This window comes from Condylostylus longicornis, unplaced genomic scaffold (genome assembly GCF_029603195.1).
Source record: "Condylostylus longicornis isolate FDR11 unplaced genomic scaffold, ASM2960319v2 ptg000023l, whole genome shotgun sequence".
Classification (NCBI taxonomy): Eukaryota; Metazoa; Arthropoda; class Insecta; order Diptera; family Dolichopodidae; genus Condylostylus; species Condylostylus longicornis.
The window spans coordinates 1,365,222-1,384,172 of NW_026577992.1; the positions used below are offsets into that span (position 1 = coordinate 1,365,222).

Consider the following 18,951-nt stretch of genomic DNA (forward strand, 5'->3'; position numbering starts at 1 on the left):
TCACTTTTAACTTCTTGCAAATAATTTTGACAAACTTAATTATTATGGCACTTTACAGCTAAACGGTTATAAAGAAGAAAAGACAATATTTAACCGTATTAGCCCTGTAATATTGGATAAACAAAATATTGTTCCTATTACCAAAGTTTTGTATCCAAAATTAGAATTTCTTGGTGATTTGTCGAACCGACCCATCCCACTTGGCTATTGAATAAAGTTTTTACGATAAATATCATAATCAATTTTTAAAAATTTCTTTAGCTTAATTTAAGGCATTTTCACGGACGTATAGACTGATAATAATAGCTAAATCGGCTCAAAAGCGACTATAATACTCGTATAGAATTTATATGTATGTATATGTTTATATATCGAGGTTTATTTCAAGCACGTTATTAATTAATTATAATGACTTTTGACCATTACTTTTGAAAATCTGAATCTCATTCTCATTTAATTTTCTCACCGGATGTCGAATTATATAATTAGCTCTTAAAATGCTTCATATTTCTAAAATTATACTGGTAACATGGTGTTATATAAGATCAAAGCAATTAAAATGAATACAATCAAAACATTTTTGCATAAAATACAAAAACAAAGAAATTGTCTAAGGATAACAAATAAATAGACACACATACACACATTTTAAGTTTCTACCTGTTGCGGTATTTGTTGATATTTTTTATTAGGATATTTTTCATTTCTGTTTTGTTTCGCTTTTTCTAGTAATATTATTGTTTAAAGGTGGTTATATTTTGTTTATTTTTATTATCGAACAGATTATTAAAAGGATAATAAAAATTTACCTGCGTTTTTAAGTTTTAGCATTAAAATAACGTTACATTAGATTAATAGAATTTTCAAGTGTTTAAAATGTGAATAAATCGGGAAAGAAAATATTTTTAAAAGAATACCTTTAAGAATATAAAATAATTTCACTAAATATTTATAATATAAAATATTTCAAAGTACCTGGTCCTTATCTAATTTCTCTTAGAGAACTTAAACTCTATATTATTCAATTCGCAACTTGAACGAATTATTTTATAAATTCATAGCTTTATTAACTCTAAACTGTTATAATACTGTTACCTAGTCTTAGGTAAAGTTTCTCTTTTAATGGATAATGGAAATTGCTGAGACTGTGTACGTGTACATAAAATGAGTAATTTCAATTCTTGAAAAATAAAGAGAACGCACTAATGGACACTGCAAAGAAGACTTTTGAAAAAAAAAAGTGAAAATAAAATTATTGACGACAAAATCAAACTCACATTTTCGACTTTAAAACTCAGAATTTTCAAACAGAATTATTATGATTAGAGCCATATGCCGATTAAAATTTAAATGATGCTATATTAAATATCCTTGCATTGGCTTGTTTTAGAAAAGCCGTATTATTTTAATAATTTTTATAGTATATTACAAAAATTAGTTTCTCATGTATAATTGTAAAAATCCTTTATACGAGTACATATACCTATACTAACATGCTTTTTATTCCCTTTTTCAAATGTTGATTTTTCATATTTTCGTGTATCCCATTTGTTACAAAATATTATGACCACTTGTTAAGATTAAGGATATTTGTTATTTTTATAAATAGTTGATGGTCCGTGATTTTTCGAATTTATTTTGTTGTATTTTTTTTACTTAGTGCATCAAAGGAATAGCGTTTTTATGTTAACAGATTAAAATTATAAAATATTAAGAAAAAAACACACGTTTCTTTGCTAATTGTTTATTTATTATTATTACCATAAAGGTATAAAATCAAATAAGGGATTTGAAAATATCATTTTTTTTTCGTTGGACTCTTAAAAATCATTTTTTTTTTTATTTTAGAATATAGATGATTTAAAACGATAATAGATGAAAAATATGGGTGGTCATTATTACGCTGATCTATGAAAAATATCACAAAATATTTTTTTTTTTCTAATTTAAACCTTTTAAATATTTTATATTTGATTTTTATAATTTTGAGTACAACTTGAGTATCGGTACCGTTTAAACTTGTTTAAGATTTGTGCATTTACTTTTAAAAATATGTGTAAATGCTAATGTAGCTATATATATATATATAATGTAGACAATATACGATATAAGTAACTTTCGAAAAAGGTGATCTTTTAGGATCAATAACTCTAGAAAAAGTATGAAAAATAGTAATAGTATCCCTAGCTCCAATGGTGAAAGTATATAAAAATATGCGGTATATAACTGCAACACTACAACGTTGTAATATAAGTTTGCCTTATAGCCATTGTATATAACGTTCGTAAAGTGCCAAAATGACAAAAAAAAAACAACATTTGCAAACCCTAAAGTAATTTTTTTTTAATTTAAAAAATTCACATTACTGTCACACCACAGTTAACACACAAATGTCAATTGTGACAATTCAAAAACTAAAGATACATGAATTTTTCTATGTTCGAAATAATCATTATATTACCCATTTTATATACACAAAACAAATCAAATTGAACTTTTTGAAGAAAAATTGTTAAATATCTAGACCTTGTTGTAGTATTGTTAAAATCGGGGTATGTTTCTTTGATTTTAAGTTACAATAGTTGTAGAATAATCGTTTATTGAATCCAAAATAAAACAATTTTAAAATTTATTTTAAAAATCTTACTTCTAGTGTTGCCATATCTTCAAATGCTTAATGAAATTCGTTTAAAACGCATATGCATATACTTAACATTAGTTCAACAAAACGTTATTAAAATTTAGTACCTATATAGCAATTACTTAATATAATAGCTTATAAAAGACAAGTTAAAAGGTATAATTTTTTCAATTTTTGACGGTTCTAATTCAATAAAATTAAATTCAATCTTTGATTAATTTAGCCTCAATTAGTTTAAACGATTTTTAGAGCTCCAAAAATTGCATAATTAACAAATTCATGTACAATATTTAATGAAAGCCTCTTCCCTATTTTACTTAATTTCCTAGTGCTACATTAACTACCCTAATGGTGCATAATTTAACATTCTAAACTCTCAATAGAATTCTAATATAGTATCAACATACTATACATATACATAATTTACCAATATTTTATATAGTTTTTTCTCAGAACATTGGAATTAATTAAAATGGGAGAAATAATCTTAACAAATCTGTTAAATCTCAACGATTTCATTCAATAACGAAAAAATGTTGACTAAAAGATATTAATAATGACCAGAAATTATTAATCCTTGAACATGAAATTTGGTCAGTTTTATTAATTTAAGTTGGTCAATATTCTGATTAAATGAATGAATTTTCTCTTTACGATAATTTTGAGCAAATTTGATTTATTTTTGCTAAATTCTATGACGTAAACAATAATATTAGTTTTAGAAAGTAAATTTTTGTAATGAAAAAAGGGAGTAAATTCAATTATAAGGAAGAAATATGGTTGAAGAGAATTATATGATCAATTCAAACTATTCATACATTATGAAAATGAAGTTTTAATTCTTAAAGATTTTATATTTGAATCTATTGTACTATAATCTATATGACAAATGTACTATAATTTGCACTAAAATTGGATTGCGATACAATTCCTAATAAGAGAGGAAGTTTTTATAAAATTTCGGAAGTTAGAGAATTAAAGAAATTATCGCTTCAACTTTACAATTTTCGCAAATTCATAAACCAGATATATAGAACTTAAGGTAATATAGTTTACGGATGTATGTATTAATTGCCAGAATAAAAATTTAGGATAGGTCAATGGAATAACAAAAAAAAAATGGGAATCTGCTCTCCTAATCAAGCTGAGAAGAAGAAAAAATAAAGTAGGGCTAAATTGTAGATTATAAATTGGGCGCAACGAATGAGACAAATATACATACTCGTAGAATATTTCGACAAACGATAATTAAAAAAGGTCATTTATATAGTCAAACTTAATCCATTAACGCCAACATAAGCTTTTATTAATCGTATTAGAATAGAACATTGCATTACGTTTAAATTATAAATTTGTTAAACGCAACACAATAGTAATAATATTAACACAATTATATATACTTGTAAATATAATGTACCAAAATATTATGTACATAGATATGTTTAATATATTTATAATATAGTGGATATTATGTAGATGCATATTGAGTGTAATTTTAAATAAATGTCCTTTTATATTACTTGTTGTGCCATTTTTTCTAATTATAAAGAAATTAATGTGTTGATCATTATGCATACATTTACATATGAATTTTGAAAAATTAAAGGCTCACTATGTCATTAATCGAAGAAAATAAATTACAGATATGGCCCCATATCTGTAAATCTCTCGAAACATTGAAAGAAAATTTGTAGCGTGTTGTAAATATAGAAGGCATTAACATGAAAATTTTTATGCCTTATATATTAACAATATATGTACTTATGTATATGTAATACAATATATTATTATTTTTAGAATGTGTACTATTTCGCATCTAAATCTATATATATGTAATATCTAATATCAATATAGAATACATTTATGTATATACATAAAAGTTTATGGCAATATTATAGTTTGAAAGTCTATTTAAGCAAATATTGACATTGGTAAGTGGATAAATTCATCATCATATATGACGTTGTAATGTCCACCAAATTTTACATCAATCTCCATAATTTAAGTATGTATATTATATATGTACATATAAATATACGAGAAAGATGATTAGGATGATTAAAATTTAAGAATTTTACATGTATTTTTATTAATGTGATAAGTTTTGTTACTATATGGATTTGCAAAAATTTGCAAAGAATTTCTATAACATTAAAAATTTTATACCCTTATTAAAAGTTTACTATTGTGATTTTAGTTTTCTTTCAAACTTATTTTATGAAGTGTTGCCACTTTCCTGCTCTTGTTCTTTGTATAATTTCAGTTAAATATTTCTCTTTTAATAAAAACGAAAGATCAATGTACTTAAAAGTAATTATATTGATTATTAAAACCCGATCACAAATTAATTGACAAAAAGTACTAAACTATGTGAAGTAATTTTTGGGCTGAAATTCACTCATCAAATAAAAGAATATGTGCAAAACAGAAGATAAGAGAAAATTGCAATACCAAAAAAAAAAAAGAAATTTATCAAAAATCTGTCCTACGGTATTCTTTCGCTTCCATTTATATTGATTATTGAAGATTATATTGATTACCATTTTTAGATACTCGCAGAAATTTTTATGGGACGCATTTAAAACTCATCGATTAAACAAAATGTCAGCCCTGACTTTCTATACACATAGTGATTGTTTATTACTCCATCCGTCAGTATAAACGTTTACCATCATAAAGATTAATATATGAAATCTTAATTTATACTAAATAGTATCGATACAAAAACAAAAATGTAAGAACCCCATATGTCCAGGAAATTTAATATCCGCGTATTCCAACCTTTTTTTTTTCTTGTTATTTTATCTTTTCTTTTTATTTTACTTCTTCATTCCATTTTTATTTTAATATTTTTTCCTTTTAATTTTTCTAATGGCGACAAATCCATTATTGGTTTTCAGCTAATCAAAAACAAAAGAAGGCTGTGCTGTTTTGACTTAGTGGATTTAATGTGGTAGATAAAGGTTATATTACAAATTTACAGACATGCATTGCGTGTACATTAACTTAACATATTTTAATATGTGTGTAGTTAAGCACATGAATGTTTTAAAATCGATATGGATGGTCTAAAACAGAAGATTGTCGCAAGAGGATGAAAAAAAAAAATAATTTTTTGAAGTACGTAAGCCCTATTCATTTAATTTTACTTCTTATGCCTGGTTAAAAAAATATCAAATTTCATTAGTTTTATATAATAAAGGAAAATAATGGCAGCTGCAATATATGGGAATATATGCATGTACTTACATATTATGTATGTGTGTTTATGTATTTCTTTAAATAATTTTCACTTCCATAAATTAACTACATATATAGTTTCAAGAGTTTAATTAAATAAATAGAATTTTATACTTTAATAGAGTCCAATAGAATTAAGTTTCCATTACTTTGGGGACAAATTTACGTTGTTATATAAGCAATTTGTTCATTAAAATTATAGGTATAACAAAGGTATAAAAATTGTTTAAGCCTACCTTAACTAAATGTTTAGGAACGAGCGTTAAAGTGCAAATAGTTGTGCAATATTTTAAGGTTTTGTGAAAATTGTGCTTTATAAAATAATAATATTATTAAATAAGTCTGAAATAATAAATACATTAAAAATAACTAAAACTATTCTTATTTATTAATGCCATTAATGTCAACAGAGTCAATCTACAATGTATGAGAACTGATACAATTTTAAAAAGATGCACGTTGAATATTAATTGTTACGGGTTTTGGTATAATATGGTAAAAAAAAAAAACCAAAAGTTCATCAGTTTTTTAACTTCTCCGTACTTATGTTAAGAAAATCGTATACCCTGACGAGTAGAAGACGTTCTCCGTGAGTTCCTTATTAATTATTATTGTAAAACTCACTTTTGAATACCCATAACATTGAGCGTGATATATATACCTTCATGTTAACATGCATAAATATGTATGTATAAAAATTGTATAATACATATACATATATGCTATTTCATTAGTTAAAGAATATTAATTTAACTTCTCTTCAAACACTGATTATTTAATGTTTAAATTATGAGTCAAATTTGAGTTCAGCATTCTATACTCTACTAAATTCCACAATATAAATTTCCAATATTTTTAGTATTAAACTCGCTCTTTAGTACCAAACTTGATTTATTATCCAAAAAATTTCAAATATTTTATTTCGCAATGAATACAAAACAAATATGGTTTGAAACTTTGATAAAGAAGAGAAAATTTTAAAGGCCGTTTTTATTGTAGTGAGCGCTAGGTCCTTTATAAACTGAACAAAAAGAACAATTTTGCAAATTTAAAAAAAAAAAGTGAAATTAAAATAAAGAGAGTTAATAAAATAAAAAACATCAAACAAAATTTTAACAATTTTGCTTTTAGATTTTGTTTAAAAATTTCCATGTGGAAAAAAATATTATTACGTTTGGTTTAAGCTGGCAATAGCTTTCATAAGGTAATTATACTCAATGTTGCCTTCAGAAATTTTCTGCTACTGCCTGTTCATATAGTATTATATGTCTAGTCCATGTAATTTCCCTATTAGGTTTTTGTATCTACTTCGACAATTAATAATTTTGAATATACTTTTCTCAAAAATTGCAAAGCAGAAATTTTCAATCTAAAAAACTGAAAAAAAATTTTGTTTGCTTTTTTTCTGTACGATTTTCTTAATCTACTACCGCTTTAAGATTTTAAAGTAAAAAGATGGTTTGAAACTTTAATAAAACAAATAATTCCTTTTTATTAGGTGTGTATATTTGTTATAATTTTTAGCAAATACATAAACCTAGTAATAAAAAATTCTTTTCAAAGTGACATCTGTGCATGGGAAATATAAATATATCACTGAAATCTAAAGAAAAATAAAAATTACCGTTAAAGTTTAAGTAGGAAAATATGTTAGGAAGTTAATGAACATATTTCATTTTAATTTTCACATCTTCCAGCAGATGGTAGAACTAAAAATTATTTTATGTAAGTGCAATTTATTTATTGCAATGAAATTTCCTTTAATTATCCGTGCATAACGAAACACTTAAGCCCCAGAAGATAAAAAAACCATTAAAATTCAGACGAAGTTAATTAATATTTTTATAAGGTTAATGATTTTTGAGTTAATATTAAATTTATTCTGTGATATTTCTTATACATAATATTTCCCACCCAGGGTGAAGAAATTTAAGGCAATAGGTAAGAGCATACTTATTATTACTATAGTTACTTTAAAATAGTTTCTGGTTACTTTACGATAAATTTTACTTGACATCTATAATAAGGGGAAGTTTTCGAAAAATTCTTCTAATCAATTAGACAAGACAAGAATCAATTTAAAGTTTCAAGTTTAAAGACGAATTTGACATATTAAATTTAAACCGAGAAACACTATTTTCTCATTTTAAATATTTTTATCTATTGAACATACTTTTATAATAAATTACAAAATAAATCTTCCAACGCAACAATTTATTTTAAGATTAAAGTAACAATATAACAATTTTTAATTAATTAAAATTTCTCAATTTTCCACATTTAAGTTCAAAAATCACATTTCTGTAATATTTAACGTGATTCATACAATAATGTAAACAACAACAACTATATTAGCTATAAAGTAACATTTTAAATTTTACATAATCTTTCATAAATAATTAAGCACTAATAAAGCTATAGGTTATTATGAATATTACAAACATTTAAATAAAAACATTTAAAACATCAAGAAATTAATAATTAGACTAAGTTTGCAATAAGAGTGCAACACCACCCAGTATCCATTTGGAAGGATGCTCTTTTGTTCTTAGATTAAAGGTCCAAATGTACGTTGGACCACGACCTCTAAAATTTTAAAAAAGCATAATTTGTAAGTCATTTTTTAAAAAATATGCTCACATTTATGTATTTTATACAAGAATAAAGTATGTTCAATTAATAATACATAAAACAATGTTATAATTAGTATATAAATAATACAGTAATATATATAAAAATAATAATATTAATATATAAAAAACTCACATCATATAAATTATATACCTACTCGCAAATATTATGTTTTACTACTTGCCTTGTTCTATACAATGGACATTCATACATTTTATAAATATCTTGTTTCTCTTGTATTATTGATTTAATATACATGACTGGCATTAACGAATACAGTTCCTTTGGTCGTAATTCAACAATAGAATTCGCATTACAGTCCCAACTGGCGCCTTCAATGAATAGACCATGAATGAAAGCACCTTCCTTTGGAGAGGAACTATTAAGGAAAATAATAATGTATTATATAGAAAAAAACCGAGCCTCTTTACACAAATGAGTGTTATTAATCGATTAGTAATACAACATAATACAATCTAATTTTTTTTATATAGTAAAATAGTTTTAGTCAACAATAATAAAAGGGTGTAGAAAAATTGGTTGTTTGTAATTTGAAGAATTATATTATATATACAAATCGATAAAATATTTCCATAAATTAAATAACGAAAATAGATTTTCAAATACTCACCTTATACCATCTTTCTCTTTTTTAGTTACTTCGCAACACAAACACATTTTATCTAATGGTAAATCATTTTTTCTAGCTGATTCTTGCATTATTGCTGTAAGAAAACTTTGAGGATTAAATAAACCACCTAACCATACTGTAGACGGTAATGTAAAATCAATCACCCAGCTACTTAAATCTTTTATTCTCCAATACAAATCTGATAGCCATGGTTGTAATCTTAATAAACTTGGATATGCTAATTTTGACCATGTTTCCGGTATATAATCATAAAAAATTGCATTATCTAAAGATTCCATTTCAGATGTAATTGTTAATTCACCTTTTAAACCTAACATTAATTCTCGTAATGATCTTTTAATTTCTCGTATTAATATATTCATTCGTTCACATTCTTGTAGTGCAACTACAACAAATGGGGTTTTCTTATCAATTCGTCCAATTAATTCAATAATTTTAAATTCATCTTGTAATTTATCTAATATATCATCAATCATTATTTTAACAATTTCTTCACGGGATGTACAAACATCACTACATAATTCTGATTCCCGTGGTTGTAATTCAAATATTATTTTTAAAAGATTTTCAGATGTTGACGTTAAAAATCCAATTTCAGCATTTTGATGTAAACCATACAAAATTGGAGATTCATCAGGTAAATTATCATCAATAAAATTGTGATATCCGTCAAAATCTAAATTTGGTGGAGCTAAAAAACCAGGACATAATTCAAAATCACCATCAATTAAATCTTGTATCATTAAAACATCTAAATATGTACGACATAAACGACGATCCCAATCATCAGTTATATGACCACCATACATTATTTCACCAAATAAATAACGTAAATCCTCCCATGGCGTTCTATTACTACCTTCCAAATAATTATATAACACATTTGCACTAATTGTTAAATCACCAATATTAAAAGGATAATTTTTATTCCAACCTTGTGCACCAAATTTACGTCTTTCAATTAATACTGAATGAAAATAGCATAGTGTAAATAAAATTGATTTAAATTCAACTTCTTGTGTACAGGTCTCAAGAGTTTCCTGACTAAAATTATTCCATGCTTTGTGTAAATTTGCTGCCATACCTGTTGGTGGTTCATTAACAATTTTCATTGAACATTCCAGTATACCTTGCGGTATAACATGACATTCTGGATCCGGTGCTGGTTCAGCACTTATATATAAACGAAATTCAGGATGACAATAATGATTATTATATTTAAGTTGATTTTCTGTTTCAATTGTGGAATTTTGTGGTATTGTTATAGAATTTGTTGTATTTTGTTTTAACTTTGTATATGTTGATAAAATTTTATTTGATGTTGAGGTTGCTGCTGATGTTGTACGTTCAATTAATTTTTCAAGTCTTGGTAACCATTTAGCAACAAGATGAACATTTTGTAAAATCACCCAATGACCATATTTAATTGATGTTTCAATTGATTTTTCAGCAACATACTCTTGCCCTTGACCCAATGATATATTATGTAGTTTACCATTATCAATTGTATAACCCAATTGTTTACCAAGAATTTCAACATCTCGTATAGGATCTATACCAGGTGATAAAATGAAAAATACTGGAACAGATGAGGTTATCTCTTTAAAAATTTCATTAAATGGTATTACTTTCTCTTCAGTATAACATTTTCCCATTGTTTGTTCAATAAACAACCTAAAATTAGAAATTAAAAACATTGTATACTTTGGACATTCAATAATTACAACAAAATTCAAACAATTGAATTATAGAACAAGAAATATGTATATGCATAAACGTATGTATGTATGTTCGGGGGTACTGAAATAACGAAATAAAAGAATAAATTAAAATTCTTATTAGATTTTTCAAAATTTAATTTTGTCAAATGTTTATAGAGGATTTAAATTTTTAATTTGATTTTTGAGAAACAAAGGAATAATTATTATTACCTGCTGCAAAAGTGAGAATGAAATTATATTTTTTTGTAGAATAAATAAATTGAATATTGCATACTTGTAGGTAACGAATAAAGGAAATGAAATTGTAAATGAAGAAATTTTTTGCATTATGTTATTATCAAGTCGAAACAACACGAAAATTTTGAGAATGAATTACGAGTATTTTATTCAACTAAATGGTAGCTACAGCGAAACTTTAAAACTCGAAGAACGAATAAATAAGTACATATCTGAAATGAGTTGGAATAGCAAAAGTTCAAACATGAGACACAATATCATAAGTGTTTGTTTATCATAAGTATTGGGGACGTTATTAGTGATGAAATAGGATTAATGAAAATAAATAAGTATGAAGATAAAATAGAATTTACCCATAATTTCAAAATATTGAAATCAAGGGGAATACTTGGAAAAAACACTATAAAATTTAAAACAGTTCGTTTCAATATTTGTGTGATGGCAATAATAACAGAGAATTATGTTATACTGCAAAAGCAAATAATGAGCTTTGCGTGTTTGTTTTGGGATATTGAGCATATCAAATAGCAGTTGCATAAACCAAATTACGTTATATAAATCCAAGATGTAATTTCGTAATTCCCCTAATGTTTTATTTAATGTCAATTAAAAGCAGTTATTTTTATAAATACAAACGGAATAATTTTGAACTTGAATCACTAAGCTCCAGCATATTTAGATTCTTACGGCTTTAAACCGTAAGACTATTAAATTAGAAAATAAAATATTATTACCTACACATGTAAAGATATAGCCGGAGAACTAATTTTTTTTAATTATCAATACGAAATTATTAATTTTTTTAATGTTTATCAAACATTTTTTTTAATTGGATCCTTATAAAGTTCGTATTGCTTATATTATGCATTCTTTCATTTCATTTATAGTTTTTATTTGTAAAAAAAAATAAATGAAACCTTTTTTTAAAATTATTAAATTTAAAAAATTTTCATTTTTTTTATTATTTATTCCGAGTATTCCCAGCAGAAATTTTACCAAAAAATTTAATACTTTATTCAATAATATTAAATCATCCGACATAATATGTACCCCCAATAACTGAACCAAAGTTCTTATATATAAACTAACATACATGCATATACATGCATAAATATTTTTCTTTAATATATTTAATATTATAAAAAATTAAAAAACTAAAAAAGTCCATGACAAAGCATTTTGATGTTATCCTTAAAAATCACATAAACCTTTTGTTCCAAACACAAGTACTTTATATGTCTACATGTATGTATACAAATTCTTTTGTTATTGTATTGAGTGAATGGTGATCTCAGATAAATTTATCAAATATTTCAAGAGTAATTCACATTAAAAACTACATTTGTTATTAATATTTCAATTTTGACAATTGATTAATACAAAATATTATTTTTTTTTTATGTGGCACAGTAATGAAAAATATACAATAAAAATATATTTAATCAAATTTATGGTTTTTTAAATTAGCACTTTTTAATTAAAAATTTAATTGTAGAATTTGTAGATAAATATCTACAAAAACATAATATTACAGATTTTTAAACTTAAATTATAACAATTCAACGTAAACATATTTATCAAATATTTATATTACATAAATAATAGAAAATAAGAGTATACATTTAGTAGGGGCTCGACTACTATTGCATTTTCACATTTTTATAGAAGTTTGAAGAAGATCATAGGTTCTAAGAAGTTTCCAGATTAAATTTATGATATGAAACATAACTTCTGCCTAGGGTTACAAGGGTCTGTCTTTGAATTGAAATAACAAGCTAATTATATAAAAAAAAAGCAAAAGTCTATGTGTCTTACTTCCTTATCTTAAACGTTTTATACATTTGTAGATTATAAACAGACAGACAAGCAGATCCAAACTAATAATAATTTTTTTAAAATTTTTTTTGAAATGTGGAAAAATAAAAAATTTTTTCCTTTTTTCATACAAAAAATCTATGAAAAATAACATTTTAAAAACTAAAATATTTCGTGGTAGCTATGAGATAAGAAAATGGAAAAATAAACTAATTCGTAGTAAAAGTGAAAATATAAGTTTAAATTAAAAGTATAAAATGCATTTTAAGGTTTAAAAAGCGCTATACTCTTGTTGCACAGAACATATTTCACATAAATAAAATGTTAAAACAATTGAAATGTAACATAGTTGAAAAAAAAATATTTTTCTAAGGATATACTGGCATTTCATATTTTTCGTTAGTATTGAGGGTTATTACAAAAAAGATGAACTGCGAAAAAAAATTCATATGGATTTATTTTTGCGTCTCTTCGAATGTCATGAACTTTGCCATATGTGATATCCTTAAATTAAACTACTGCGGTATATTAATTAGTAAAACGATATAAGATTTTAGAAGGGAAATTTGATTTTCTTTAAAAGAACAACTTTAAAGAGAAAAATGTGTGAAAGAAAAAAAACTTTCCTAGTCTTTGAAAACACAAAATATATCTAAGACTATTAAAACTCTAAAAGATCGAAAATTATTAAAAAGTTATGTTGTTTAAGCAGCATTTTATTTAACATAGTTTTAAAAACTGTAAAAATCGTGTTTCTATATTCCTTTTTTGTGTTTTTCCTGTGCTTAGTAGAAAGAAGACCCCAAAATTTTTGCCTTTAATAAATGCAATCAAGTGTAAATCAAAATAGTTTTTACTTAAAACATTTTGAATCAACAGTAAAAGTAAGTTTAAGTTTTATTAATTTAAATTTTTTTATAGGTACTTTAGAAAAAAGGCCTTTCATTATAAAATATTTTCCCAGCCCCATTCAAATGTAAATGAAACCACCTCGGCCTCAGGCCACATTGCGAGCTAGCCTTATTTCCACTAAATTTATTGTAAATCGTTATAATTTCGTATTTAAAAATTGGAAATGCTTAAATTTCAAATATTGAGAGCATAACATATTCATAACAGAAACAGTTTAAAGGTTTTCCTTTTGACAACATTATTTACATTTTCAAAAAAAGTAGAATTAGAATTTTAGAAATCTGCTGGAAAACATATTGGGCATGAGGAAAAATCGGCAAATGTGTAAAACTGTCAAGGACACTTCTAAAACTTAAAATTCATCAAATTTCTGTTATAAACGTGAACTTCTGTTACAAATTTTAAAATTTTAATTTATTTTTGTTTTAAATTCCAATATAAAACAAAAATAAAAAATATGAAAATTGTGTCAGCACATAAACACTCCATAAATTTTTTTCTCAAATAAAGTTTTTAAACTCTGAACGAATTTTAAATAACGAACAAAAAAAAAAACGTTCTGCATGTGAAAATTTCTCATTGTCAATAAAATATCACTTCAAAAATATCAAAAATAACAGAAGCGTAGCAAAAAAATTTTGAATAACATGAAAAATGCATAAAAGGTATATGAATGAGCTATTCTATCAGTTCACTTACATATTCATATGTGTTGAAATACACATACCTACACCCACGCTACATATATGGATGTAACCATGCCATTTGATAAAAAATATATTTTTATAAACTTACCGCATTGCATATATCATTCGATCGGGTCTTACAGCTCTTATAATGCATAATTTTTGCAATGGTGTACGTAATTTCCATTCACCAGGAAAGATTTCTCTCTCTGGCATCTCACTTATTATAAATTTTTTCCATCGGTTTGTATAATTTTCGATATCCTTATCAAGACCATAGAAATTTTCAATCAATGCCAAATATCTTATACCACCCCATGATTCTTTACTTATAAATTCATATGGTGACAAATTATTTGGATCATGTGGATATCGTAATAAAAAATCCATTTCATCTTTATTAATTTTTTTTGAATTTATCATTATCCTTAATACCATATGTGATGTTAATATCAATTTATCACGCTCAAATAGACCTCTTGATGTATATAAATGTGTTTGATATGTTATTGAATTTACTAAAGATTCGACACGTTTATTTAAATTTTCATTTATTTCAGCCATACTGATAGCCCTTTTAAAAACAATCATAAATGCTTTTAGTGAAAATTTATAAATTGGATTAATTTTATGTAGATCATTTAATACAAAATATAATATGGCAGCACGTTTTGCCGCATAACGATATATGTCACGTGTTTCATCAATTTTTAATGTTGTTATTTTTGATTCTTCAACTTTAATTTCAATGTCACAAACTGTTTTTTTTGTTGCTTCTAAATTTAAAACAAGTGCTGCATCTTCTAAAACGTTTTCACCAGCAGTAGCTAAACGTACCAATAATTCATCTTCTAATTCTTTTAAGGATATTTTAAATTTATTTTGTTGTATTGTTACCTCAGTTTTCATATTTTCTAAATCAGGTCTTTCAATTTTAACAACTTCTGCTAATAGTTGTTCTTCTAAACCATCAGGTGTTACTGTAAAATTTATTAATGTTGTTTGTGCTTGCATTTCTGGTTTATAATGTGGATTTGGTATTTTTGTATGTAATATTAAACGAAATTCTGGATTATAATCCATTTCTTTATCACCAATTCTAATAAAGCGTCCTTTTTTTATCAAAGAACGACTTAATAATGGTTCAAGAACAGCATCTAAACTTTCACTAATTTGTTCAATTAAAACTGTTTTTCCTGTGGACATAGCTTTTTCAATAATATCAAGATAACCTTTTTGACTAAGTCGTATAATAATAAGATTATCTCCAAGACGGTTTTTGATCCATTTAAGTCCTTGTCTGTAATGAGTTTAAAACAACATCTATAATATTTAAAATTTAGCTCTATTTTTATATATTTTAAAGAAAACAAATTTCATATCAATGTACTGTATTTTAAGCTTTATACTCCTCACATAACCAAAATTTACCTTTTCAATAGTTTTTTTGTACTTGCAAGTAAATTCGTGTAATTCTTGGTAATACATTTTCTATAAACGAGTATATTAATGATACCCGCTGGGCAAAACAATCAAAAACTTTCTCTATCGAGAAAAGATAGAAATGGCAACAAATTGGTGTGAAAAAAATATATGATAAAAAATACGTAAAGGTTAATAAAAAAAAATTAATGCATAATTAAAGTTAAGGCGTTGACCTTAAGCAAAATTGAAACTATTGTTGCAACCACGAAATTTTCAAATGTAATTTATGATTTCTCGAAATTTAATTCATTAGGAATAAATGTGTAGCTCAAGAAAATCAATTAGATAAAATTTTCCTGACTTTTGGTACATTTTTTTCAGTAAGAATATTAAACCCTTTCGACAGCCTATAATAATAGTAGAAATGCATTTTTTATGCCCCCCCCCCTTATGTAACAAAAACAAAAGCTTAAAAACTATTTGACGTAAAAACTCTTAATTACTTATGAAAATTTTCCAAAAATATCCTTGAACGAAAATAAAAAGTAAATTCCAATTTTATAATTACATTTTTATTTCTTCATTCTACAAAAATAAAAATTGTTACTTTTAATTTCTTTTCTTTCAAGTTTATATTATACACTTACAATTGTGGATCAATCATTAAAGGCCATCTTGTAGAATTTGTTAAAATTGTTGCATTCTCAGTTGACATTCTATCCATTGGGAGACCTTCATTATTCCACAATGCTATTTGAGCATCATCGGCAATCAATGTCAATGGATCAACTCCCTCGGTGTGTGGTATAATTGGCTGAGAAAGAAAAAGAGATGAGAAAAAAAAGAATTCTTTTTTGACACATTCTGAATTAAATTTTTTTATTACATAATTTTATTTTTTTTTCGATTATCTACGTACATACATCTATTATGTGCATTGTAATATATAGATACATACATACATAATATAGTAAGTATATAGTAAGTGAAGGATGAATATAAAAAAAAGTATACTTCAATTTTCTTAAACGTTGGTATCCATAGCTTTTCTTGTAATTCTTGCCGATATCTTCTAGTAAAGCAACCCACATATGATAAAAATGAAGATATCAAAAGTATATCACCGGGTAATGTTACAATTTTATTCCGGAGGCTGTAAATTAAATTGTCAGGAAAAAAACAATAAATAAGTAAAAAGATATCTCAGTACAGAAAAACAAAATGTGATTAAAAAGAGAAATACAAAATTGTCTCGTCAATATTGTTAAGAAGCAATGAAAGCCAAAACTATAAGATATTTCGTAATTTTTGCTATTCAAAAAAATATATAATTTATATATTAATTTTTATTCCTGTTCGATACAATTTCCAAACAGAGCCGCATTCTATTACTTCAAGAATTCTCCGAATTACTTCAGTAGTTTGAAGTGTTATAATATACTCTTGAACGGAATAACAACATTATCAAATTATTGATTTCTGTACATGATGCTTATTAAGAGAAAAGAAATAAAGATTTCATAGATTTAATGTTGACTAATTGAATTTTTAAAACAATATATTCTAACTAAATAATATAACAGTTTTGGAAGGCAGGTTTTCAATCAAAATATTTGCAGTTCATGATAATTAAAAGCATTTCCTATTAATTTCGACATTAATTTCGGTATTACTTTCTAAAAATGAATTTAATAATTTAATTTAAAATTCTTAAAATATTTTTGAACAAAATTTATAAATTTTTGATTGCTTTGCCTGTTATTTAATATCAAAAATATAATTGTATTTGAACGTTAAAACGCCTATTCAGATCAAATAACCAAAGTGGGGGACTCTAAAGTGAATCAAATGAAATGATTTTTATTATTTGTTATATACAATATACATACATATATGTATGAATTACAGTGTCCTTTTAACAATATCTGAAATAAAAATTGAATTCAATATTGAATTTTTTATTTAGTTTAGCAGTTATTTATTTGAAAAAATATTTAAATTATATTTAATATTTACTTTAACTTGGGATGTCCATATATATATGTATATAGAATTATGGAACTACTAAAATTTTTAGGCGTTCATTTCTGAATCGATTTTCGTCTATTTTAATACCTGTAAAATTTCGATAATTTTGTTTCATAAGTTGGTCCAATTTGCTAAAATAAAACTGAATCTCTTGTTATTAAAAAGCAGGCAAACAAATCAAATTTCTGTATCGCATAATTTTATGTTAATTCAAAATATATGAAACAACAATTGGATAGGTCACACATTGCATTTCAAAAAATTCTTTTCAACTAATTTTTTGTCACACGAAACTAGTGTGTTAGTTCATCTTAATTGTTTTCGTTACACACATACATACCTTATATTTCAAAATATCAATTTATCTTAATATTCTATCACTAAGCAATTTGATAATTAATCGATTTGAATTTAATCAAATTTTATTTAATTTACGTTGGTTTTTCTTGTAATATTAAATTATATAAAAAATATTAAACCATGGAATTTCATTTCATTTGAAACCCCATTTTATTAATGCAAATATTAATGAACAGCAATATTTTTGATTCTAAGAAAATGACCTTGAGTTTTGAATTTTTGGAAAAATTATTTCGTGCTTAGAGTTTTATTTTATTATGTTTTGTATTCGTGTATATATTAATATATATATTTATAATAATGTATTTATACCATTAAGAGGAGATTGGTTTTTGCCGCATTATATATTTAAATACACCTATACATATACGTCCGTTTTCAATTCTTTTAACATAAAAATTGATGAAAAAATCCTTGAATGATTTTCAGTATTCGGAAGAGATTTTATGTTCGCATGGCGGTTATTTACGAAAAACAAGAAAGAAACCTTCAAAATTTTAAGGATTTGCAGTTCCTAAGAATTTACTTAAAATTCTAGACCATTTTTTCTCCCAAGATTACATTTTTTCATTAAGGTGTTTAGAAGCTTATAAAATTTTGTTT

At 24.8% G+C, this 18,951-nt stretch overlaps 1 protein-coding gene across 4 annotated transcripts in view; it reads right to left on the bottom strand.

Annotated features, from left to right (window-relative positions):
* Positions 1–8,093: 8,093 nt before the first annotated feature.
* LOC129606994 (dynein beta chain, ciliary) overlaps positions 8,094–18,951 on the bottom strand; it is a 46,877-nt gene continuing 36,019 nt past the window's right edge. For all 4 annotated transcript variants that reach the window (XM_055517667.1, XM_055517666.1, XM_055517669.1 and 1 more), the window contains 6 exons: positions 16,975–17,113; positions 16,608–16,774; positions 14,645–15,835; positions 9,144–10,838; positions 8,697–8,891; positions 8,094–8,467 (listed from right to left, as the gene is read on the bottom strand). In XM_055517667.1, coding sequence (XP_055373642.1) covers positions 8,368–8,467; positions 8,697–8,891; positions 9,144–10,838; positions 14,645–15,835; positions 16,608–16,774; positions 16,975–17,113 — 3,487 coding nt within the window. In that variant the 3' untranslated portion in view covers positions 8,094–8,367. The remainder of the gene's footprint in view (positions 8,468–8,696; positions 8,892–9,143; positions 10,839–14,644; positions 15,836–16,607; positions 16,775–16,974; positions 17,114–18,951) is intronic.